Source organism: Oreochromis aureus, linkage group 16 (assembly GCF_013358895.1).
Source record: "Oreochromis aureus strain Israel breed Guangdong linkage group 16, ZZ_aureus, whole genome shotgun sequence".
In the NCBI taxonomy this organism is placed as follows: Eukaryota; Metazoa; Chordata; class Actinopteri; order Cichliformes; family Cichlidae; genus Oreochromis; species Oreochromis aureus.
In genome coordinates this window covers 22,437,632-22,462,267 of record NC_052957.1, presented here as the reverse complement: position 1 = coordinate 22,462,267, position 24,636 = coordinate 22,437,632, and the positions used below count along the sequence as shown (strand labels likewise).

The 24,636-nt window shown below is 41.1% G+C and overlaps 1 protein-coding gene across 4 annotated transcripts; it reads left to right on the top strand.

Annotated features, from left to right (window-relative positions):
* The first annotated feature begins 4,143 nt into the window (after nucleotides 1-4,143).
* Nucleotides 4,144-24,414, top strand: dcbld2 (discoidin, CUB and LCCL domain containing 2). 4 transcript variants are annotated; one of them, XM_031734517.2, is made up of 15 exons: nucleotides 4,144-4,274; nucleotides 7,851-8,075; nucleotides 10,246-10,383; nucleotides 13,383-13,434; nucleotides 13,519-13,591; nucleotides 15,700-15,833; nucleotides 16,003-16,043; nucleotides 16,934-17,134; nucleotides 18,736-18,860; nucleotides 19,357-19,504; nucleotides 20,343-20,483; nucleotides 20,573-20,663; nucleotides 20,743-20,792; nucleotides 20,874-21,011; nucleotides 22,505-24,414. In XM_031734517.2, exons 1-15 carry the CDS (start codon nucleotides 4,172-4,174, stop codon nucleotides 22,897-22,899), a joined length of 2,055 nt encoding a protein of 684 aa, XP_031590377.2. In that variant the 5' UTR covers nucleotides 4,144-4,171; the 3' UTR covers nucleotides 22,900-24,414. The 4 variants fall into 4 exon arrangements, with proteins under 4 accessions (XP_031590377.2, XP_031590376.2, XP_031590375.2 ...); XM_031734516.2 differs by having other exon boundaries at nucleotides 20,343-20,489; nucleotides 20,877-21,011; XM_031734515.2 differs by having other exon boundaries at nucleotides 20,343-20,489.
* Nucleotides 24,415-24,636: the final 222 nt, after the last annotated feature.

Sequence of the window (24,636 nt, the reverse complement as noted above, 5' to 3'; positions counted from 1 at the left end):
GTAGCAGTTTATCAGTGTTTTTATAATACCAGCCGGTTAAAATAACTAATGTTTGATGGCTCTTTAAACAAGCTCAGCAGTGCAGAAATCCAGGAAACACTAGTGCAGCTCCAAGGAACAGAAAGTACCATGCATGTTTACTTCCAGTCGAGTAAATCATATACTTAGCAATCTCTGGTCTACAGAAAGATGACATTTTGTCCATACAGAACTACATATTTACATCAAGTGTGGAAACAAGCTATCATTAATTTTATTGATATATAAAATGTTATGAACGGTAATGTGTACAATAAATACCACCAAAACTCTGGACCAGAAATCACCAGACTGCACAGTTAAGTCAACACGTGTCACACTTCTCACCCCTGTTATATTGCTTTATTCGGGATACTTCCTGACTTCTGCTAAGCTTATGCAAATAAACATGATTTTGAGAAGATAACACAATGCAGGGAGAGGGAAAAAAAGACGCATTGCATAGGGTGCTGTTAAAGTCACATTTTAATTAGATTGCTGTGCCAATAATCTATTTGTATATTTGTTGTTGGACTTTTGAATTTGCTTGTCAGATGCTGAAAATGGAGTTTGTTTCTCTTTTTTTTCTGTGAAAGACATTTTTAAAGCAACAAAAGTAACGCACACTTAGTGAGATTTTTAGAAGACATGCCAGCAAACTACCACAACCCAATACAAGAACTCAAATATCCAACCTATAGAGAAAAAATAAAGTTCAGTGATGTTATGTGATGTGAGAGGTGTTGCTTTTAGGCTCACTGTTGGTTATTTAGTAGTGGTGTTGAACTGGACTGCCTATTATTAGAAAAATTGTAGAAACACATTTCAGTATCATATCCAGCAAACCCTCTGTAATGGTATTAAAGGGCTGCTGCACCTCACAGTCAATTATACATGTTTATTTTTCCCCCTCTGGCCAATGAATCCATTTAGACTGTACCGATGTTGGTGACCCAATTTTTTTAGACTAAATTGGACTAAATTGCTCTCTCGCTGTGACGCTCAAAGAGTAAAACAACACAAAACATTTGAGCAATTTCATGTAGAAATTATTTTCTTTCCGTACATCTGCCAACCAAAAGGAGTACGCAGCTAGGCAACATTACAGTGGGGTGAATTAAAAATCAGAAGTGCACTGAGGTTTATGAAGCCCAAGTATGAATCATGGGTTAAAATCTATTTTCTATAAATATGCTGTTTGCTGCATGGATATTCTACTGGTTTGAATTATTCACCTTCCAGCCTCAATCTTCATATAGCATGTAATCTATATTGAGCTTTTAGGGAAATTTGTAAGCATGTCCCTCTAAGGGACAGCTCGATAAGTCTGCCACCGAGAATATACTGGAATTCCCCCTTGTGCACAAATGTCTCACAGAAAAACAGATAAGGAATGCAAAGGAGAAAGCGGGTGGGCCATGTGTAGAAGAAATGGACATAGAAGTCCACTTCATTTACCCACAGAAATGAATAATTTCAGCGTAAGGGTCTATCTAGCTATTGTATACTTTTATACGCCCTCAATGATATCTGCCTGTGGTCTACGGCACACACAGACACCCACATGGGCCCATCCAGCCAGAGGGGGAAGAAATAATTCTGAATCATCCAACATATTACTCACATGCTACAGGCTAAAAACTGTGTTTGTTGCTAAATGTAACTATTGGTTACTCTGACAATTGCTTCACATTTGAGCTCTCTGCCAAGTGAGGGTGTATTGGAGAACAATGATAAGTGGATATTTCTTAATTCTCTGCAGTGTCCAGCCAAAGCCTGGGCGTATGATACAGTATGTGCTACCCACCCATTAATCAACCTTAATCAGTGTCTTTCTATAAAGTCTCCTTGATAATCGGATTTCCCATTATGTAAATTATCGTGTGGGATCTGGGTTTTCAGACAATACACTAATGGTGTAATAAATAATGGGTAAATGGGTAAAAAGACAGTAAGGTCATTTGCTCACACAGATCCAGGAAAACACAGGACCCCTTAAGTCCCAGAAATTGCATCAAAGGTTAGATTACTTCTGATTCACCAGCAATGCATATTCAGTGGAGTGCTTTATTATTTTCTTTGTTTACATTGTGCATAAAAATGCAGTTTAACTTCCTTGTAATTATGTCAATTGTAGTGTTTAGTTTATGGAAAAGGAAAAAAACAGGAAGTGTGAGGCACCCTGTATTAGTTTCATAGCAAAAATACATAAAATTTACCATTATGTCATTTTGAATTTCCATCTGCTAATTCTACTATTTTGTGTTATTGCATATACATGAGGTATAATATGCTTCCTAGAAGGTGGACCCCTTCTTTGCTGCATTCCCCCATTTTTATTTATTTATTTTTATTATTTCTTTCACCACCACCATAAGGATAGACGGTGATTTTTTAATTAATTGGACAACAGATTTAGTGATATAGAATTGATATTACATTAATGTATGTACAGGTGTACAGTCACATGCAGTCACCTGTACATCCCCATTTTGCTAGCAAATTGTGCTAATTGACTGCATTTTACTAATTCATTGTCACTGAATGTTGCCATCTCACTGAAAGCAGAAGTTCTCACAGTTTGGTGGTCTCGAGCTTTCAGGTGTGTGTTAACACAATACTGCAATCTTTGCAGGAGTTGACATCCCAGCAAGGTCAAACCGAGCAACACTCAGAGAAACTGCAAATAACCAAGACATATATCTCTGACTTTAGGGGCCTCAGCTAACATGTTAAATACTAAAGTTCACAGCAGTAAAATTAGAAAAAAGCTGAATATGTATACTGTTATATTTAGAAGGGTTGCCAAGAGAAAGCCTGTTTTCTTTAAAAACAACATGGCAGGACAGCTGACTTTTGTTCAAATGCAAACTTGCATTTGAGCAAACCACGAGACTGCTGTAACAAAGTCAATAACACACAGTGTCGTGATTGGTGATAACCAAACATAACATATTAACACAAACACCTGATACGAACTGTCAAGCATGGCGGTGGAGGGATGATGAGTAGGGGCTGTTTTGCATTGACAGGACCTGGACGCCTTGCTGTCACTGAGTCGACCATGAACTCCGACAGCTTAAACTCCATTTCCAAGCATTATTACTTTGTTTTCATTTAGATTATTAGTATTGTCATATATACTGCTTTATTGCAGTTACAATCACAGTATCCTAAACATTAGTATTATTTACTCTGTAAAAAGAAGACTAAGATGAACGGGGAGACTAAAAAATAAAATCACAGTGAGATGTGAAATAAAAAGCGTGTAAAAAATGAATAAAATGTTAAAAGCAGTAAATTCTACCATTTCATTGTCTATCTTTTTTTTTTTTTTTTTTAAATAGCACCTTCTTTGTGTTGAACTCTTTAATCCGTAAAACCCAGCATGATTTGGTCCTGTTTCAACTTTAAAATCCTATTCAGTGTTTTAATAATGGAATAGAACAATATGGCTTTATACGGCAGATCCTCTGACTTGCCCTTGCAGGATGTGATCAGTTATTATTGACACCTGTGCTGTTCCTGCTCTGACATGTCCAGACGTGTGCGAAAAAGAGATTCTCACAAAGACAGCTTTTGTTTTTGAAACATGAGTAGACTACTCTCTGCAGGACTTTTACCTGAATAAAGGATTTCATTTCGCATTGACTAAGACTGGGAGAGTGTGGTTTAAGAAGCAAACAGAAGCACGGATTGTGGGGTCTGCAGGGTGCTGTTTAAGTGTTTCCTTTTGGTGACCAGGTGGATTTTTTGGGGGTGGACGTTTTTATTATATGAGTGTAGCAGGTGCTGAAGGTTGGGGTGGGGGGTGCTTGCGGGCAGTACAGGACCATTTAGACCACTTGGGGGACTCGGGTATCCCAGTCCAGGAGGAGGAGCCTCGGTGGAGTGGAGGAAGTAGCTCCACAGATTGGATATGTGTGTGTGCGAGTGGAGCGTTTACCTCCATAGTGTGTTTGTCGCAAACCACTGGACTGTTGAGCGATAAGCCAAAAGAAAAGAGAAGAAAAGAAGAAAAAATCCTCAGGAAGACACCACCCGCGGACTGTATCTCGAAGAGATGAAGGGTTGCCTTTCTTTTTATTTCCACGGTACAGGTTGAAGCAGCCGGCCAGGAAGCGAGCATTATGCATTCAGACTGCAGGCTGCTATGGGCAGAGCGGTAATGGTGGGCAGGGGACCGACAGGGGCCGGGGTTCTCGTCCTGTCGATACTCATCATTCTCACCACGGAGAGCTGTGGAGGGCAGAAAGGTTTGTACCAGTCGGCAGTGCAGTGACAACTGGACGGGCTGTGTGTGACCGCGGAAACCCGCGGCCATGCCGATTTAAAGTGTAAACACAGACGTGTCGATGTTTCGTGGGATGTTTAAAGTGTGTTGTCATGGTCAACCAAACTTAAACCTACCTTACATGGCCCTGTGTGTGCGCGTGTACGTGGAGTTGAGCACAGCTCGCCACCGCCCGTCGTGATGTTTTTCTTTTTTGGTGGGAGACGGTTGTAGTAAAACCAGGCAAACCGGTTCCTAAAAAACTGATACTGTTGGGAAATAACTGCCGCCTTATAAAATGGGTGCTTACTGAATTAACGTGCTGCTTGAAATGTTTTGCCTAACGTTGAAGCAACAGTATGTTGCTTATGTGCTTTCCCCTGTGCCCCTGTTCTCTTTAAATTGACAGATTTTTTAATGGAGTCTGGTTTTTGAGGTCTCTGTACGAGAGGATAGCACGTTTGGGTGCTTGTGGCCTTGTTGCCTTTTTCAGGTAGCCCAATTTTTACTTTAAAGCTAGCATAACAACCCCGGGTAACAATATATTTTGGTTGGAGAATGCTAACCTGACGCTATATTATAGCTAAATACAAATATATAAGTATATATATTTTAAAGTCAACAGTCCTCAGGTGGCCACAGATTGGGGGTGGGGTAGCAGTGGGGGTAATGCTGTAAACACGTGGACATGGTGTGTCATAACTTGCATTTCACGTTAACTAACATTCACATTAATAGATGGGTGTGATGATAGACATTTGCTTTTAGTATTGTTTCTTGAGCCTGAGAGCTCTCCTTTTATGAAGGTAATCTGCACTCCTGTTAAACACCATACAGTTGCTCGGTAACTTTTGTGAGTCAGGGTGAGGGAAGCTGCTTTGTTTTTGTCCTGTTCATCTGGATAATGTCCACTGAGAGGCTCTTACGTAACTGCAGGTCCACAGAACATCGAGTTAGCACCATGAAGCGTGACTGCTTAGTGTTATCTCAGAGCCACACACAACATCCACAGACTCAGTCTTTGCTTTCTCTCTCTCACACACGCTCTATTAAAACACAGCTTTTAATTTTTGAAAAAGTCTCTAAATCATCTCACATGTAATCGTTAACTTTCAGGTTCATGTGTTGCTCTCTGGAGAACAGCCAACGTTTTGTTTTATTGTCTATAAAAACTAAACAAGAAGTAATACTTAGCCCTTCACTGAACACCATTACTGCATTGGATTACATAATTTAACAGGCACTGTTATTAAAAGTATGGCAGCATCAAACATTTTGTTTTTGTCGTTGTCCAAATGCTATAATTTTTCTAGATTAATGAAAAGTGTGTAAACTTTACTGCTAGTTTTCAAAAAGTAAGAAGTTCAAGTGTCATTACATCTGAATTTCTTGTGTATAGATTTTGCATAAAGTATGGCAGATATGTTAAAGTGAGAAACTGGTCATTCCATAAGTGTTTCACAAGCTAGTGGGCGACTTACTGTGAAATCCCTGCTGGACTCAGCAGCACTGGACACTTCTGCATGTGCCAGAAAGGTCATTATAAACAACAGGAATCAGTCGCTCTGGAAAGCAAGCTGCATATGTGAGGACACCCTCACTAAATTAGCCAAACATCTTTTTCTGTATTATGCTCTGCTTAAAAAAGAAAAAAAAGATACTAGTGCATATCGGTCAACATACACTCACCAGCCACAACATTTAGTTACAGCTTGCACTAAGTACTCGATTAGACCCCTGGCTTAATTCTTTATGGCATAGCTAAACCAAGGAAGCATTCCTGAGAGATCTTGGTCCATATTGACATGATTGAGATCTATCAACTGTTCAGCCTGTTTGAGTACAGTGAACTCATTGTCATGTTATAGAGTCCAGTATGAGATGATTTGAGCTTTGCGACATGGCGGTTTATCTTGCTGGAGGAAGCCATCAGCAGATGGCTACACTGTCACTGATGTCATAGGTAGTACTCAGGTAGACTGTGGTATTTACATGATGCTCAGTTGGCGCTGAGGTGGCAGTGAACAAAAAAAACATCCCCCACACCATTACACCACCAACAGCCTGAACTGTTGATACAAGGCAGGATGGATCATTTATTTCCTGACGTTTAGGCCAAATTCTGATCCTACCTCTTATCAAGACTCATCAGACCAGGCATAATTTTGTGAGTCTGTGAGTTGTAGCCTCAGTTTCCTGCCCCTAGCTGATAGCTGTGGCATTCAGTGTGGTCTTCTGCTTCTGTAGCCCAGCTACTTCAAGGTTTCATGTGTCATGCATTCAGAGATGCTCTTCTGTACATCTTGGTTGTAATAAGTGGTTATTTGAATTACTGTTGCTTTCCTGTCAGGTCAAACCTCTGACATCATCTGGGCATTTTTGCCCACAGAACTGCCACCCACTGGATAATTTTCTCTTTTACTGGTCATTCTCTATATTCCCAAGAAATGGATCTCAGGAAAATTGGAGTACATCAGAAGTTTCTGAAATATTCAATTCAGTCCAGTCCATCTGGCAACAAAAAGAACAAAAAGTCACTAAAATCACGTTTCTTCCTCATTATGATTCTTGGCTTGGTCAACTTTACAATTTCTATATGTCTAAATGCACTGAGCTGCAGTCAAGTGATTGCCTGATAATGGCGTTATCGATATGTTGAACAGGACCGCTTTTGACATTTTACATGGTTCACATGCATTGTCATTGTTAGACCCTTTTAAAGGCGACGCTTGCTTCGAGTTCTTCACCTTTTTCTCAAAGACACCCTTTGAAGGAAGCTCATTTGCATTGCTTGTATGCAACCTCATTGTTTCAGTCACTACCCACTGTTTGTGTCCATACCACAAGGTAGGAATGTAGACAGACAAGCAAATCAACAGTTTTGCTGTCGCATCTACATTACTGAGTTCTTCCGTTTCGTGCTGCACAACGCCCCAGTGTGAGGTCGAGGGCATCACCTGACGAAGTCAAGAGAGCCATATTGTGAGGTGATCCTGAGACCAGCAAAGTCGAGCCTTCCCTACTTGGCTGCTCCTAGAAATTCTGTCCATAAAAATCAGAGAATCGCCTCAGGACTTTTCTGACCAGTTTATGATGTCATTGTGGTTAGACCGTATTTAAAAGATGTCTCTATGGATGTAAACATTTTATGTATAACAACTATTTTGTTTCCTTATTCAAAATGCTAATTCAGTTTGAGCAGACTGAAGGTAAAGCCCCAGCCAGATGTGAAGCAATAAACTGCTAGCTCGTTGCCTGTTTATACTTGTATTGGGGATCATTTTGAACTGCGGGGTGACTCAGCAGGACAGTGCAAGTTGAATTGACTTAAAATAAACCTTAAATATCTTTGCTTATTTTAAGTGAAACTGAGTAACTCTATCCTCTATTGCTAAAAGATCTCAGCGACCATGAACACAAAATGAACACAAAATCAACAAAAGCTAGTGTTTGCCCAATAACCAAGAGATGTGGTGTTACTTTTATACTTTACATGGTGTAAATCACACCCACTCTTTGCTTGCGTTTCCTGAAACTGTGTGTTTTTGTTGTTCCACAGGTGATGGCTGTGGCCCCAGTGTACTTGGCCCCGAGAGTGGGACTCTGTCCTCTCTGGGGTACCCAAGGACGTACCCGAACAACACTGTGTGCGAGTGGGAGATCAGTGTGCCGCGTGACAAGAGGATCCATTTTCTCTTTGCTTTATTGGACATAGAAGACAGCGACTGCCAGGTCAACTACCTCCGCCTGTACAACGGCATCGGACCAAACAGGAGCGAGATTGGTGAGGGTGACAGGCGGATGTTAAACTGGACTTAATGTTTTGTAGAGGGCAAATCCATGTCGTTGTTAATAATAAACATGCAGTAAACGATACAGAGTAAGGGAATCATGCTTGTTTCAATATAAAGCAGCAGATCAGTCTGTGATAGGTTTTTGTCAGGTTTTGGACTGATCTCTGGAAAGCCCTTCTCTGTGCGTCATTCTAACACTGCCTATTGGGTGTCAGAGTCTAACAATTTTCTGAAATCGACAGTTCAACATTCACACCCACTCTGTGTCATGATTGGCCGGTGTTCAAAGATGAGAGCGACTGTACCCACAGTTTGATTATTTTTTTCTCTAGCTTTCCTTTCTTCTGTCACTCTTCTTACAAATAATTAACTACCACACTACTGAAGAGACTGTGTTGTTGTTATTAACCCATTATCTTCATTCTGTTGCATCTTCCTTTTCTTGATGATGTCTGGCTTTTCACTTCAGTGTTGTGTGCAGACGTTTGAAATGCCTGCAAACGCCTCTTCTTTCAGATGAGCTTGGAAAGCGTGTCTTATGAGCAGATAATGAACATTATCTGTTTATAGGCACAGGAGAAATGTGGTTATTACATTAAAGGAGTTAAATGTCAGGAAATTGGAGGACATATTGTCTTTCACTGTTATAACCTCGCCGTTGTAAGTTATTAGGCAGATTTCGCCCTGATCTCAGCCAAGGGTGGATTATTTTAAGCTATGGGTGTTTTTGGGCAGTTTAATACGCTAAAGCTAGAGTCACTGCATGATGCATAGTGAATATAAAGCCTGCTAAGGTCATGTGTATGTTTCCAACATTTGTCTTTGCTAATACAAGGTGCTAATACATACTACTAATACAGATTATGCACAGCAGCCTCTCTGAGCCTTTTTATTGTGAAGTTTCTCATATTTTTGCAGTCAGACGTCTAGTTTTGGTACATCAGAAGCTATCAGAGCAATAAGAAAAATTTGACCTATTATTACAAGTGTTATATTTAGTATAAACTGAGCAAAATTCATTTTCATTGCCAAAACCATCCACCTAACTTCCAGAATCTAGGTCAAGATTTTTTACTTTCCTATTTTTGAAAAGGTTAGAACACTGTATATCTTATTATAATGATTGGAGTGTATGTATGTACAAGTACGTACACATGCAGCGATTATAAACATCTATACGTTTAAAAAATATTTATTGTAAATACCAATTCTTTGGGTTTTTTTGTATATATTTTACTTTCATCACTCCCATCTGAATGCGATGTTACGTTTGTGATGTTTGTATCACGTGTCATGTTGTGCGTACGTCGCCCGTACGTAACTTAACAGTTGTGAAAATTTCTATCTGCGACAGAATTTTGTTTGAATTGTGTCGCTATATCAGAGTTAAAGTAACATCTGCTTAAAATACTCAGTTGTAACATTTCTTATGATGTCTTTGTGCTATTTCCAATTAAATATTGGCTTTAAATGATTTACAAAATACTGCACTCTGCTTTCATCTCACACAGCCTTAGCAACAAGTTTATGCCTCCTAGAATATTGGTCAAATTCTAGTGAAATGTGCACATGTAGATGTTGAATAGGTCTTTACCTGAACTGCGCTCACGGTCAAGGTCACATTTGTCATTTTACGTGCAATAACCTGTGAATTGAGCCGGACGAGCTGCTGCCTGATTGTCAATCTGGTTATTGAAAATTTTCAATAACCAGATTGACAATGCCCCAAGGTTTTTTGGAAACAATGTTGCCTTATATCAATCTAAAATATTGCTATGTGTGGATGTAAAGCATTGGAAAGTGTATTATAATAAATGATGGTGCACATTAATATTTCAACAAATATCAGTCTGTGGCTGATGACTCTGCATCATATTTATATTATCATTTAGGCCCTTATGACCATGAAGGAGGTGTTAGGTTGCTCTTTATCAGAAGGTTCTTATAAAGACCTGCATTTAACTTGGTGAATCCTGCAGAAAGAAAATTAGATTGACTTTTCCCAGAATATATCCGAAACACTCCTCTAGTCCATCTTACTTAATGAAACTGATGAAATCTTGTTTTTGTGGTTTTATGTTGGGTTTTTTTGTTTTGTTTTTTGGGGCATTAATTTGTGTAACTGACCGGCCTCTTTGTGTCCCTGTTCTTGCTTAACAGTCAAGCTCTGCGGGTTGGGTCTGAAGGTTGAACATCTGATCAATTCCACTGGCAACGAGGCCACTGTGCAGTTTATGAGTGGGACCCACCATACTGGACGTGGTTTCTACCTGTCCTACTCCACCACTGAACACGCAGGTAACGGCAGACTCTCAGCTCACCCACGCGCAAAGTCTCTCATCGTCGTCTTATCATCCCAGCCTGCAGTAACGGTCGTGTGGTTCAGAAATCTCAAGTTTGAGCTTGTGTGCATGTCTGCTTCGGCCCCGGGGGTGGGGGAATAGGACTTGATTCAGCGATTGTGAGTTTGGGTTAATCACAGCTATTTCGTTCTGCACCTTCACATTATTTTAACAGCTCTGAAGTAATCTGGGTGTTCTGGAAAAGTCTTGCACGCAGATCAGTAACACATGGGTTTGTCTAAAAGCTGGCAACCTGTTACTGTTGGTGTGTGAGAACTGCATATCTCCCTCCTGTTGGGTCATCCAGTTTTCTCCATGTTTGTCAAAAAATCCTGCCGGTGTTAGTGGATGAAAACGTCAGTCGATCAGTCTGGGCAAAAGTGATACACCTAACACCTAATTGGCCAACACTGCAACCTCTAGACCGGTCTGTCTAAGTTTTCTGTTTCTTATGGGTAAAGTTGGAACAGGTCTGACTTTCTAGGGCTGCCTTAAACATCTTTTTGAGGATTGTGCATGCAGTTTTTCCACTGGGCCGATTCAGATTGTGTCCAAACACTTGGAACCAAGAGAATCTTTAATGGGGCTGGGCAGGGAGGGTGACTTGTCATTTTATTTTGCTAATTTAATCATCTGCCTCTTAAAGAATTCAGTTTGGTAAATAACAAACTGATGTAATGGAGTTGAAAGCACGCGCTAATAAATAGATATTCGGCCATTGTGCACATTCTTGCTGCTAGTTTCTGGGAAATAACCCTTCTTCAATGTTCACTATGCTTAAAAACAATGTCACTCTAAGTCATATTTGAAAACTAGTGCTTTTGTGTCGCCTGGATATTTAATATCATATATTAGTTGCAACAAATTAGTCAATTAGAAGCTGCAGAACATCCTTTCATCTGATTGCTCGATTTAGATCCTTTGGCTTTTTTCCCCCCGGTTTAAAACGAAAATGGTTCTAAATATTTGTGTGTTTGTGCAAAAAGCCCCTTCACACACAACGGCTAATATGTTCTCATACTGACAGTGTTATATGTATGTTGAATGTTTTTATGCTCAGGACCAATGTAGATGACATGCATGCCTCATTATCCTATAAGCAAACGATATCCATGGTAATAAAAAGACCAAAAAAAACCCCCAGAAAGGTGGGAGTTGAATAGAGAACTGTGTGTTCACTTCTGTGGCGACGACGCTCGAGGCCGCATGAGAGGCTTTTTACGATGTGGTGTTTGCTCACCGCTGAATACGAATTTAAACACGCAGCAAAGATAAGGAGCTGCTCTGCTGTGAATGTGATGTTCTCATCAGCCACATGTCTGGAATTCCAGCTGCTGTATGTGCAGGGCGATCATGCTAGTGGGCATAGTTTCAAATGGTTGTTTTTCTTACATAAATGCGAGAACAGCGAGGGGTGGCATGAGCAGATGAATGTGCACAATTTTGGGTTTAGTCAGATTGAAAATTAGCAGCATACCATGACTGGGGAAAAAAGTAAATCTACTGTTTTCTTACTGGATGCGTTCCCACTGGGCTCTGATGGTTAAAGTTGAGTGTAGTAATGAAAGTAGCAGGGAGGGGGGTGAAGGAAAATCCAGACTTTTTGGGAAGTGGAAAAGGGGCAAAGCCACAGTGAAGCCACAATGGCAATGAGGGGTGAGAGGAAGTGAGAGTAATTGAAAAAATATTCATGGTTTGTGGTTTTATTGTAAGACTTGCATCCTGTGAGAAAGTCCTAATTGAGCTCAACTGTGATATATTACACAGTAGTGAGGTTGCAGGATTAGATGAATTCTGACGGACATGAGAAACAGCCGGTGGCAGCTCGATCCAAGGCACTCATGTTGGAGTTCTGCACAGGGACAATGGGGACAAAGCTGTACGTTAGCTTAATTACCAAGGATTTAAAATGAGAGATTTGTTTCCTTAGTAAGCATGTCCCTTGTTTCTGAAGACGTGCCTCGTCATGTGGATGCTTTGGAGATAAATGGATAATTGGAGCCACAAGAAGAAAGCCGCAGCAGTGACGTGTGTGCAGCGCAGTAATATTTTTGTCTTGGCGGTTATCTCAGCTCGACTGAATCACACTGCAAGGCAAACAAGGCCATCAGCCACTTTTTCCACAAAGGCGCTGATGTGCGTGATGTCGTCTTGTAACTGATGCGTGCAGATGAGCGTGGGCGGACAGTTTGCACAGCTAAGTAACCGAGTAACCATGGTGACCTGTGGCGATTGGGGGTGTTTGTCATTTTTTTGACTCATTGGTTGGTCTGCCAGATAAAGGGGTTTTTCTTCTCTTTGTAATGTGGTGAAGACTCCCACACACTGACCATCTCCACGAGGTTTATTTACACTTCTCAGTAGCCCACATCATCCTGTTGGACTTCACGTCCACACCCAGCTCACATACCCCTCCAATAACACACATCCTTCACCGGATGACTTTAACGTGTTCGACCTGGATGTGAAAAACAACCAAAATTGCCCCAAAATGAACTGATTCCAGCTACTCAATGCGATTACTTTACTGTGTTTATTTGTCTGCTGTGATCCGGTGAGAGTGAACTGAACATCTGCTCGCTTGAACAACACAAAATAAATAAAAAAACATTTCAACCTGAGTGCTCTGGATGGTTGCTTTTAGCCATTCTAGCAGCGGTGCACTCTGTTGAATGGTCCATCTCACCACTTTGCTCCACAGCTGTTTAATGTTTAATGTACCCACCCTCATGGCACTCCGAGGAATCCCAGTGGGGCCAAATTGAGTCCGAATGTTGGATTTGTCGAACTTTATGTTTAACATTAATCAGCGATTACGATTATGATTAGCTGGATATGGTAAACTGTTCAAAAGGTAAAGAAACCGAAAGGGTGGATTTTTTTTTTAAAGTGGGTGATAGTTTATCAAGAACATGCAGAGAAACCAGTTCTGACGGTGTTTATTTGCCTTTGCAGATCTAATCACCTGCGTGGACAAGGGAATGAACTTCACCGAGGCAGCGTACAGGTAAACAGAGTTTGCTTTTTGTGGATGCCGGCGCACTGATTACACTGGTGGATATAAATTGTACACGTGTCACTCTCTTTTTAGGAAATACTGTCCGGCAGGCTGCTTGACATCTACAGAGGAGATTTCTGGAACTATACCCAATGGTTACAGAGAGGTGGGTACGCGCCCCGTGTATGCACAGACATACACGTGCATCGCTTTTATTTATGTTTTCTTAGCTACAAGTTATCTTTGTGAAGGAGGCAAAAGGAGCAGTGGCTCAAACGTGTCTTGGATTGATGACCTCACAGCACCCCTGCTGCGTGTGAGGTCACAGGCACTAAGTCTCTGGTTGATGACCTCATGTTTAGAGCTTGAGGATGTCTCATAAAGAGGGAAGGGAGGAAGGGAGCGAGAGAGGGAGTGGTGTTGCTGGCCGACGGGAGGATAGGGAGGAGCGTGGGGTTGAGCTTCAGGGAACGAGGCGCCCCACAGGAACAGAGGAGGGGCAGGGTCAGCGGGTGAAAGGGAGGTGAGATAATAGTTTGGCCGAAAATAATAACCTTGTAATCCAGTCCAGCTGCAGGAGGGTGCTGAGCAGGGCTGTGTGTGTGTATGTGGAGTGTTTGTGGAGAGCAAAAAGTCTGAAGAGTGAATCAGTGTGATTAGAAGTTGGAGAAAACCTTTGTGTGCGTGCATGCCTGAGCCGCTTTTGCTTGTGTGCGTGTGATTCATTCATGATTGTGTCTTTGTGTGTGGAATATGATGGTGAGTGTGTGTGTGTCTCTCACAAGGATCAGTTTCTACACCCAGATCGTAATCCTGCAGCTAACTTTAGTTTTTTAAAATAATTTTACTTCAGATTTATTCGGTGATCCATGTTCTACTATTTATTTATTTATTAAAATTTCCATCTTCCACTTATAACACGTGTTAGTCTTGTGTGTTAGTGTGGTTTCCTCTGCTGGAGGCAGGGAACTGTGGTTTGGAGCATTACTTTGTGTTTGTGTTAGTGGTTTTGGCTGGCTCTCTTAAGGATGCGGTATGTGTTTTTGTGGAAGTTTAAGAGTCACAGGGAAAGTGTTGATTGCTTGTGGCAGCCTCTAACTGCTGTGCATGTGCGTGTTTGTGAATACATGCGTGGGCTTGTCACTATTTTTTTTTATTTTTTTTATTTTTTTTTTCCCCCCCCACAATGCCAGCGTGGGTCTTTCCCGTAAGACGATTTTCCCCCCTCGCACCACCAGCTGCTCATCGGAAGGAGCTCGTGGCCAGAGCGGGATCAGGTTTTGTCAGTTTCTCAGTGATGTGGCACCAGGTTTTGACAGGAATGCAGCCGGGAGGGAATCATTACCTTCAATGCCACTTATTATCCTCTGTGCACAGAAGTGACATCATCCTGACTCATCAGCCTTTATCTCCCTCGGTTTGAAGGTTAAGCGATTATGCTGCAAAGCGGTACTGCCTGTTTCCACTCAGCAACTTGAAAATAGAGCAAATTTGCAACGGCACAACATGTGTGCCACATAGGAACGCCACTACTACTCAGATTTTCTTTCCTTTCCCAAAACTTCATGATTCCAAAAAGTTTAACTTTTCAAAGTCTGTGTTTGTGAGGTAGTAAAGATATGGCTTTCAATCTTTTTAGCAAAGACACATAAAATGAAGCATTTTTCTTTCTTCTTGTGGGTTCTCTGTTTGGGGGGGGGGGCATCCATTCTCTACCTATTCAACTAAGTATCACGGGGGGCTGGAACCTGTCCCAGCTATCACAGGGGGAGAGGCGGGGTACATCTAAAAGCCTTTTTCTAGTCTGTTTCTACTCTATATTCAGACTTCTTCAGAAAATCTATGCAAACTAATATGACCAGTCGTACATTAACAACATCAGTGACAATGGCCCAACACACTACAAGTCACAAGACTACAACATGTGGTCAGCATTCATGCAGACAGGAACGACTGGTAGAAAACAGAAATATCAAGACTGGATGTTTCTCTTGTGACCTGCCGGGTCTGATAAGGTGAAAGAAGTGGACTTTTTAGGTGATTTGAAGTGATTACTGTAGTTTAAATTTTTCTTCTTAACTGATTTAGAAAGAACAACAGTTTTTTTTCTTATCTCGTGAAAAAAGTGCAGTTCAGACAGTAGTTGTACCTTTTATTTTGGTGAATCAGGTCTGATTCACCTACTCTTTAGTTAATCAGATCTGGTTTGTAACAACAACAGGACATATTGATAAGAATATATCAGTTTAATCCTTTGTTCCTTTCGTTCTACAGTCTTCCCCTCTGTGTGTGGCAGCAATCCATGCAGGTGTGGTGTCCAATGCAGCAGGCGGGAATATCAGTGTGGTCAACAGCAAAGGCATCTCTCACTATGAGGGCACACTGGCTAACAATGTCACTTCCACTGTGTAAGACATTCACCACAGTACACACATGTTCTTCTTCTCTGTTTGCTCCTCTTATTAAACCAACTGTACTTGGTCTCTGTCCTAGAGAAGGTTAAATATATATGTAAATCTAAACGATTCTGACAGTTTGGTAAATAATATTTGCTGGATCTTCTTTCTTACTCCTCAGAGGAACTCGGTCAGACAGCCTGTTCACCTTCACGACCAACGGTGAGTCATCCAGGGTCTTTGCTGTATTGTTTTTCCTATTAAGGACGTGATTTTCAGATTCTGTTCACTTGCTGTCGATGACATGTTTTTGTGACAAATACAAGATACAATTTAAAATTGATTTGTTAATAAGTTGCTTAAATGATTTATAGGTTGCTTAAGAAACATCCTCAGTTTATCAAACGGGGGAAAAACAAGGAAAGAGACACTTGTTTAAAGAATTATGATGAATTTCGCTTCCTTACTGTCATTATTTTTGACCCCTACCATCATTCATTGAATGATAGTAGGGGTGTTTTTAGGTGTTTATATGGCATTATTTTGTCAGGGGGCTTGATGTGATTACAGACAATCACATTGTCTGTAAAGAAAATATCAATGTCCGAGCTGGAAAATTCTAATTCTCCAAATCTAATGCCAGAGACTGGACATCCAAATATTTTGGGGGACTTTAAGCATCCATCATTCTGAGAGCCCACATTCATAAAGCCATATTACTTGGTATTCACTGGGAAAAACACCCCTGACTGCCTTATTATTGAGAAGTTTCTTCCCCCTGGAATTTCTCAGGCAAACCTGTGATGTTCACTGCTGTCATTCATCAAAGATGCTTCTATGTTAACTGAAAAGGGAGCCAAAGTTAACTGGTTAACTGATGACGGGCTGCACATTTCAGACTGTCAGTTACTCCAAAATGGGCCACTTCCTGGGTTTAACGTATACTCCATTATTAAAACAGCCTTTGCTTTTCCCATCAGTTGCTGCAGGCGTCATCAACTACGTAAATCTTGAAGATTACCTTTTAATGAAATGCAATCCAAGCTTTATTTCATGTCTTAAATGAGTTTCTATTCTTATTAATGAAGCTAAGGGTCTGTTTGTGCTTTCAGGCTGCTATGGAACGCTGGGTTTGGCATCGGGGGGCGTTGCTGATACTCAGCTCAGTGCTTCGTCTGCGTTGGACTGGAGCACTCGTGTGTGGGCACCATCAGGGGCACGGCTCAAAAAGGAGGGACTGCCATGGGCCCCTTCTCAGAGTGACCAGCTGCAGTGGCTGCAGGTAGATCTCAAGAAGGAGAAGCGGATCACAGGTAAACAAAATTCTAATAACAAAGTTATGTTCATTCAATAAACACAACACATACACAGGCTGGTGATTCTCTGACGTTGTGTCTTGTGACACCTTCCTTTACACAAACGTCGACGTCATCCTCAGGTTAAACTGCGACCACATACTTAATCTGTACCTTTACAAAACAAGGTCACCTTCAGGCGAGCTGATAAAGTTCGCAAACCTTTATGAGCAGTGGCTTCAGTGTTAAAGGAAGTTTGGCAGCTTTTGAGTTACATATCTGTAAATTTCTCTTTTCTTATATGCCATGCATTGTTGCTTTGTAATATTATCACAAGTCAGTTAGATCAGTTTATTTCAAACATTTAACAGACTAAAGTACAGTTGACATATACGGACATTCAACAAAATAAAACACCAACTATTTTAATCAACTGTATACAAGTAACTCAGATTTAATGTTTGAGTAGAAAGAAGTATTAACATATTCGATCCTTCCCCCTCCTGTCTAGTGAACGATCACAATAATATCTTAATTTCAAATCGCATACCCGTGAGCCATATACACATACAGGTGCATTTATACCTACCGATTGATATATGCATGTAAAGAGTGAACGTATTAATATATTCATATACACATATGTACATACACTCACATGCATATGTGCATATACACCTTCGAATGCCTATATGGACATTCAGATACCACTCGGACCTTCCTCATCAGTATTTTAGGAAGATGTTTGAACATTTCTGTGTATATGTAGTGTGCATGTCATGGGCACAGTTATAGCCCCTTCCAGACATTTGTGTTATGAGTCATTATTGTTTTTCTGAATTCAGAAGACAGTTGTTTCCCTCTGAGCCTCTATAAAAGGGGCGGGGCAGTTGCACCACTGGCAGGCCACAAGTGTTTGGTTGATGCTTAAAAAAAATCATTCAAAAAATTTATATCAAAAATAGAATTCAAACTGGTCGTAGCAAATGGCTGCACTTCCCTGAACCGTTGGGTTCTTCCTGTAAAAAGGGAGTTTTTCCTCCCCACTGTTGCAAAGCGCTAACTCAAAGGGGATCGTCTGATTGTTGGCCTTTCTCTTTATTATTTTACGGCTTTTACCTTACAATATAAAGTGCCTTGAGGAAGTGTTGTTGTGATTTGGCACTATATACATAGGATAGAGTAAAATCAAAAACCTTTTACAAATGGATGAAACCAACAATTTTACAATATCCATGAGATTTTACTACTTATGTTATAATATAATTTCTATATAGTGAGGTGAGGTACGCCATCTCATTTACAACAGAGGCACAGACTTGATCATAGCTGAGATGATGGTTGCATAAAAACAGATCTAAGAGATACCAGAGCTCAAGCTTCAAAACCAGTGCATTCCATGTAAACCATTTACTGTGTGTGGCGCTTGAGAATGCCTGATGCAAGACTGTGGTTTCCATATAGCTCAGTATCTCTTCTCATCTCTGATAAACACGGCAGACGGTAAATACAGGATGTAGTAAATGGGGAGTGATTCTGGACACAGCCGCAGTCCTGAGCTTTCAGTCGAGTCAGCTGTACGTCATCTTCCTGTTTCCTCTCTCTGTGCATGCATCCAGGAATCATCACCACTGGTTCTGCCCTCAGCGAGGAAAAGTGCTATGTTTCAGCGTACCGGGTCCTGTACAGTAACGACGGCAAACAGTGGTCCGGCTACAAAGAATCAAATTCTGTACAAGACAAGGTAATCAATAAACCCTGCTCGCTCAACAGTTACAAAAAAAAAAAGAGAGTGCAAAGCAAAATGACGTAACCCCCTTCTTCAAATTGGTGCAGATGGACCAAAATATCACTTTAGAAGTCTGCAGAGACACTTATATGGATTGTTACCAGAGCAGCTACTATTGACTAAGAGATGTTTATGGCAGGAAATTGGAGCAGTCAGTGGTTTCAGTTAAGTGCTGTGGTAGACAAGTCTGGACACTCGGGCATTAATAATGGATGGATATAGATTTAGTGGCAGAGTTCTTGGGCTGAAACTGCTGTCTCCCAGTTCCTTTCTACTGGGATTCTCACAGTCTCATATTGTGTTGGAGGAAAGTAATTATTAGCTTGCCAAGTTGGAAAGTAATCAGCTTATAGTGCATTTGTCCTCAAAGTGAATTGTTCCTGCAGCTGTTACTACAGTTGGGTTCAAACCTCTGACACAAATAAGAGAGCTTGTTATTATTTTGTGTTAGATTTTCCAAGGCAACAACAACTACGGAGACGAGGTGAGGAATAACTTCATTCCACCAATCGTGGCCCGGTTTGTGAGGATCAATCCCATCTCGTGGTACAAGAGAATTGCACTCAAGTTGGAGCTGCTTGGCTGCCAAGTTCCTTCAGGTAAATGGAGTGTTTACTGGCAGGTCAGCAAAGTGAGCTGATCAACACAGATGTATGTATTGTGCAAAAGTTTTGAGACATTTCTTTATATTTTGCTCCTCTGGAGCCAGGCTTTCTCTCCAAAGTTTTTCTTGTACCTGATTATTATTCAACTACTTAACACTGACCTATGAATCATTCAAGCAACCCCCGCCAAAACAAAACAAAACAAAAAAAACCGGCACCAAACTCGGATGAACTAGGATTGTCTCCCCATGTAACAGACAAACTAAGCAAAGAGCCAACTTTCAATTTAGATTTAAATTTTAAATCTTTGTTACTAGTTACTAGATGGTCTCAGTGGAAGAGTGGTTGGCACGAAACCAGTCTTAAAGAAGGGAAACATGGAGAAAAGAGATGCCAAATTACAGAATAACAAAACTAAAAAAATCAGTGGGAGGGGAGGTCAAAAAACAGTGAGCATGTACAGCTACATGTAAAACATGGTGGAGGTGCTTTCATGGTTTGGGGCTGTATTTCAGCCAGTGGTGTTGTCAAAGTTGGTGCAGTACCATCTGGAAAGCAGTAAAAACATATCTGAATAGGAAAAAAACACAATGAAACGCCTCTCAGTCATGGATTGGGCTCCCAGGGCTTGGATCTCAACATTACTGAAGGAGTGTTGAATCATCTTGACATGGAACAGAACAAAAGGCAGCCAACATCCAAAGAAGAGGTTTGAATGTCTTTTAAGATGGAGAACTATGCTCCTTAAATAGAGTGCTCAAATAAAGAAATGCAGGGTGGCTTGAGGCATTTGCACCGTGCTGGAAGTACATTTGTATTCATGTATTTGCAGAAAGGCGAACGTCAGATTTGAGGCCAAGGATGTCCCCTCCCCGTCATACTCCAGGAGCTGCCGGCACAAAACATCCACCTCACCTTGGCCAAACAACACCTACCCCGAACATCAGAAACACCACCATGCCTCCCCACACTGGTAAAGGTGCGTGCAGTTTTTAACAACAACACACACACACAAAAAGTATTTTATATTATAATAACTTTGTGCATTTTCCCCCATTTTAGATGTGACTCTGGCAGCAGTCCTGGTTCCCGTGTTGGTCATGGTCCTGACTCTCATCCTGATTGTGGTTTGTGCTTGTCACTGGAAGAACAGGTATTCATCTTCTTCTTTCTTCAAGTTTTTGTTTCGTTTTTGGGTTTTTTGCCCATTTGACTTTACTCGTCTCTGACAGGAAAAAGACTTCTGAAGGAACGTATGATCTTCCTCACTTGGATGGCACAGGTATGTCATCGCCGTGCAGGACAGCTCAGTTTACCTGGATGTGTTTTGTGGACTTGCTGTTGCATCTCTGTGCATCTGTAGCAGACTGGTGGAAAAGCATGAAGCAGCTACTGCCCTCCAAGATGGTGGAGACGGAGGATTCGGTGCGATACAGCAGCAGTGAAGTCAGCCGGCTAACGGGGAGGGGTGTCGTACCAGGGCTACATGCTGAGCCTGCAGGTAAATGCTGTCGCCTGCAGTAGCTGCTGAAGTAACCGGGCGTTCTTAGTACAGGGTACTGTGTTGATCTGTTTGCATATTAACCTACACTTGAAAGATGCCTCCAGTATGTTAACATAAAACATAAAACGCATCTGCAGCCATCCTGATTTCTTTTTTTAAAATATTGATTTTATGCATATTTCTTACACTTATACATTTCAGATCATTAACCTAATTTTAATATTAGACAAAGAAAACCAGACTAAACACACAGTGCAGATTTTAAATGATGATTTCTTTTATTGAGGGGGGAAAAAGTGATTCAGACCTACCTGGCCCTGCGCGAAAATGTAATTGCCCCCTAAACCTAATAACAGGTTGTGCCACCCTTGGCAGCAAAAACTGTAATCAAATGTTTGCAGTAACACAACGATGAATCTTTGACATCACTGCAGAGGAATTTAGGACCGCTCTTCTTTGCAGAATTGTTTTAATTTAGACACATTGGAAGCTTTTCCCAGCATGAACAGCTTGTTTAAGGTCTCCTCATTGTCCTGCTGCGTAACCCAGGTGTGCTTGAGCTTCAAGGACTTCAGGGTTTTCTGGAAAAGAGCAGAATTCAGGATTCCACCAGTTATTGCAATTAAGTTATCTTGAAGCAGCAAAGCAGCCCTAGGTCATGACACTACCACCACCATGTTTGACCTCCTGGATGAGTTGTCGATTTGCCCGTGGGGTGATTCTGGTAGGCCGTCCACTCCAGGGAAGGTTCACCACTAAGTTTTCTCCTATTGTGGACTGTGTGGTTCACTTGAACCTTAGAAATGGTTTTGTAGCCATTTTCTACTTTAGCTCCAGACTGATAGGTGTCAGTGACTTTGTTTCACAGCTGTTTCTTTAGCTTGTAGCATGATGTGTCACTTTTGAGATGCTTTAGCCTGCTTCAGGTTTGACAGGTACAACGGGTTCTATTTGAGTGATTTATTGATTTAACAGGTCTTACAGTAATCAGGTCTGGGTGTGGAGAGGGACATTTACCACACGTTTCCAAAAAATGTCATTAATCACAGTTAAGAGGGGGAAATAGTATTTTTTTTTCCCCACTTAATGAATGAAATAATTTAAAAACTTCAAATTTTGTGCTTACTTGGGTTAACCGTGTCTAATATTAAAACTGGCTATGTCTGAACCATTTAGGCGTGACAAATATGCAAAAAAAATAACAATTAGATATCCAATTAGTTTTCCACTAATTGCAGGGTTAGCGGTTTGATTCCCCACATCCTGGATTGCTGCTATAAACCTCTGTGCAGCTGCAGATTGCTTCTATAAAATTATAAAGTTATAGGCTTTTGTAACATAGAAATCCAATTGTTAATCAGTTTTCTTAGTTGCTTAGCATTCTAGAAACAGGACTTCTAGAGAATTTGGGAGCAATTTCAAGAGGTAAACTGGTATCTGTAAGATGCCCTTGATTTTTAATATTTCTTTACTGTACACTTTCCTTTCAGAATATGCCCAACCGCTCGTAAGTGGCGTAACAACGCTAGGAGCAAGGTCAACCTTTAAACCAGATGATGGGCCTTCCCCAGGATACTCTGATCCAGACCTGTATGACGCCCCCATCTCTTCAGGTTTATGCCACGCCTACGCCGAACCCCTGCCATCTTCAGGATCTGAATACGCTACGCCCATTGTGGTTGACATGGGTTTGAAGCAGCCCTCGACTTTGTGTAATTTCATGGGCGCCAGGCCTGGCTCACTGAATCCATGGACAGACAGTGGCCAGTCAGGGAGCATGGCATACGATAGACCCAAAACTTCCACTGAACTTGCCACGCCCACTGAGGATCTGACTTATCAGGTACCTCAAAAAAGCACTCAAAAGCCAACAGGACAGGGCTGAAAAGCTTGAATGCACATGGCCTTAATCTGCCCCTCACTACCAACACGACCCAGAGGATAAAGATGGGGTTGAGTTGAGAGCCGTTGAGCTTTGGGCTGGAGTCTTGAATGAACGCTACCTTCGCTTTAGATTCATCCGGAGATGTTTGTTTCCTAATTGTTTCTGCATGGCCACAAACAGCTTGTGTAGTGCCATTAGAGTCCTATCACTGAAATCACAAAGATGAATGTGCTCGTGCCAGGCGTGAGTCGGAAATGGATGAACGGAAAGCGTGGAGGGTGAAAAAGAAGAAAGCTGACTACTATTTGATAAAGACTTTGTCCCTGTTTTGTGATTTTTATTTTTTTTCTCTTTTTAAAGGTCCTGCATCCTGTGAAACTGTGATTTCCATTCTGCCGCTGTCTGTTACACACTAAACTAGATCCAACTGAAATGTACCCGATGATTTACATCCATCGAATCTGAGGGTTTTCGTACTGAATTAATTGCATGTTGAGGAGTTCCTCGTTTGCAGCGAGACTCTTGCTTTCCACGGTACGTCGTTGTCTTATTTTGTTTTAAAAGCATGACTTGAAATTGTGTATAGTTCTAGTAATTCCATTACTGCAATCCTGTTTAAAAACTCAAATGATTTATGAATATTTATTTTTTATTTCACATCCTGCTGATAAGGAGAGAGTCTTTTAATAGTAAGCATCCCGCCACTCAGTAACGCGCTATTGTGGATACCTGACTGACAGTAAATTTTGTTTTATAGACGTATAAAAGAAAAGGTCAGGAGAATCAACCCAGTGAACTTCCAAAAATCCTTTGAAAATACTCGTTTTGTATTGGGAGACCAAATGTTGCCTTTTCTGTGTTTATGCAATGTTGACTCAAAACAGAGCCGACTTTCACAATCGTGCCAACATCCCAAGTTTAGCCAAATAAACATTTGCGCAGTCTTAAAACTGATTTTTTTTTTTTTTTCCTGTTTTCTACATTGTTGGATGAAACAAAAAAGGTACAAGTAAAAAGCGGTAGATGAGCAAACATGTTACAGCTGTGATAACTTTATAGATTGTGTGTTTCTTAGATCGTGTTTTGTGGATCGTGGTGATTGTCTGGTGATGAAATTGGGTGTTGTGACTTGTTCCATTATTCGTATCTCTGTGCATCAGTGTCTGTACGTGCGTAAAGCTGTCGTCATATTTCGGCCTTGTGGGTTTTTGGACAATTTACAGTGTGGCTTATAGTAGGACGTCGTCTGTAGCACCAATAGACCTGCGCTCCTCTCCTTCGCCTGTGCTACTCATGTAGAGGTGGAGGACAAATGCAGAACAAGCTGCTTCATATCTTTTACAAGAACAGCAACCTGATCCTAAAGGTGTTGTTCCAACAGCTGTGCCACTGTCACGCTTTGATCGTGCTCAGTAACCAGTTTTCCAGAGCTCCAGGTGCTCCCTGGTCACAGAAGGGTTGAGTTTATGTGGCTCTCACTGATTGTATATAGAAATAAAGAGTTTTTAAAAGAAATTGTTGAGTACTTAGTATTTTTCAAGATTAACTAATTATTTTTCTGTTTCTGATTAATGTGGGTTTGGTGAAGAAGGTTCTGGGTTGAATCCAGCCTGGCGGCCTTTCTGTGGAGTTCGGATGTTCTCGTTGTCTGTGTGGGTTCTCTGGGTTTTTCTGCAGCTATTCCAACTTCTTCCCACAGTGCAAAGACATGCATGAGGTTAGGTTAATTGGTAACTC